This window comes from Perkinsus marinus (genome assembly GCF_000006405.1).
Source record: "Perkinsus marinus ATCC 50983 genomic scaffold scf_1104296958686, whole genome shotgun sequence".
Classification (NCBI taxonomy): Eukaryota; Perkinsozoa; order Perkinsida; family Perkinsidae; genus Perkinsus; species Perkinsus marinus.
The window spans coordinates 288,425-290,306 of record NW_003206671.1 but is presented as its reverse complement, the minus strand read 5'-3'; the positions used below and the strand labels follow the sequence as shown (position 1 = coordinate 290,306).

The window sequence follows — 1,882 nt, the reverse complement described above, 5'->3', positions numbered from 1 at the left end:
TCTATGGTCGTCTTTCACGTGCTGGCTGGTGTGCTATCTAAATTCTATCACTCACTCGTTACGCTGTTTATGGTACCCGAGCCACAGCTCAGCGATGCTACAAATGTGGTGATCGAGGAAGCTGTACCTCCCGCGGTGGACTCGAAGGAGATGATCGATCCGGGGATGGCTTCCGACGAGGACATACCCGCTTTCAATCGCTACGTGTCAGTCCTGTGGGACAGACTACGTACAAGGTTCAGAAGCGCAACTCGCAAGACGATGGTCGAAGTTGAATACGACGAAATGCTCAGGGTTAGATGCTACGAGTACATGTGCGTTAGATATGTATTTGATACTGACGTCGGTCGATTCCGTCCTGTCGGCATGGGAGAGTGGACAGCTTCTGAAATGCACCAGCGGTTGAGGGATGGTGGTATGAGTCACGAGGAGGCCACGCTCGAGCTGGAGGAAACGGGTCCGAACGAGATCAGGGTGAGAGTCCCTGGGATCATTGAGAGTCTGGCTTCCGAGTTCAGCGATGTTCTCTATATACTGCAGTCTATTGCGGCTTGGACGTATATCGTCTTCACGACATGGAACATCGGTATAATATGGCTCGCCATGACGCTCATTGCGGGGACCTATCGAGCCCTGTTTATCGTGAGGAGAGGCCAGAAGAAGATCGCTACCTTGGCCAAGCTCGAAACCCGGGTGCAAGTTCTGAGATCAGGGAAGTGGGTTGAAATCGGTTCCCATGGTGTGGTTCTCGGCGACCTGCTGAAAGTAGAGGAACGTGAACCTCTCCCTTGCGACGGGGTTGTCGTGGAGGGATCTGTAATCGTCAACGAGTCCATGCTCACTGGTGAGCCCATGCCCATACAGAAGTTCTCCGTGGATGATATTGAAGATGCCGAGATCACCAAAAAGAATACGGCCTATGCAGGTAAGAGGCTCTGCCCATGCGATTCTTGAATTTCATGTAGGCACTATGTGTATGCAGTCGACGGGCCCACACGATGGTCGTGCCATTCTGATGGCAACCAGTGTCGGAGCTCTCACGACCAAGGGACAACTCATCCGAATGGTACTCTTCCCACAGTCTGTCAGGTAGTCCCTTTGGCTGTTCCTAAGTGCGCTCGTGCCTAGAACTATAGATAGTGGGACTTGGCCAGCTGGTTTCAGCCCTTGCATTCGTGTACGTTGATCAACACGGAACCATCTATGTTGTCGAGTGCTCGTTTTGTGGGTGTGAATTGGCATGGAAATGGTAGTTCTTCCATAGTAATCGTACTGCTATGACCAGTCCGTATCGGTGTTCTTTTTCCTAGGTTCAAATACACTGATCAGCTCCCAATTGTGTACGGCATGCTAGCTCTGTATGCTGTACTCATCATCGTTCTGTACCTGACCACGACAAATCTGGGTTCCTGGGTGGTCACTGTGCTGCAAATTCTGAGTACCGTTGCTCAGACGATGAACCCCATGCTGCCCGTCTCTATCGTGATGGGCCAGTCAGTGGCGGCCTTCAGGCTGGAGAAGCATCATCAGATATCATGTCTCCAACCGGGTAGGATTCCCGTTGCCGGCAAGATCTCAACGATGGTGTTCGACAAGACTGGTACGATCACGAAGGACGGTATGGACTTCGCGGCGGTGGTTGCCGTTGATCCCTCGAGAAGAACTTTCTTGGGCAAGATTCAGTTCGAGCCGGACCTGCCTCCTCTCGACGAAAGGAACAGATCTGTGATATCCGAGCAAGTCCCTCTGAGAATGCAATATGGTCTTGCCTGCTGCCACACTGTGACCACTCTCCGTGACGGAACGTTGGTTGGGAACCACGTTGAAGTGTCGATGCTGACTATGACTGGATGGTCTCTTCCAGCGCCGGATGCGGAGAGTA

General features: G+C 52.2%; 1 protein-coding gene across 1 annotated transcript in view; it reads left to right on the top strand.

Annotated features, from left to right (window-relative positions):
* Positions 1–69: 69 nt before the first annotated feature.
* Pmar_PMAR028226 (Cation-transporting ATPase, putative) overlaps positions 70–1,882 on the top strand; it is a gene marked incomplete at both ends in the record, with an annotated part of 2,085 nt that continues 272 nt past the window's right edge. Inside the window, 3 exons of the mRNA XM_002774176.1 lie at positions 70–925; positions 966–1,089; positions 1,311–1,882. Of these exons, the coding sequence (XP_002774222.1) occupies positions 70–925; positions 966–1,089; positions 1,311–1,882 (1,552 nt within the window). The remainder of the gene's footprint in view (positions 926–965; positions 1,090–1,310) is intronic.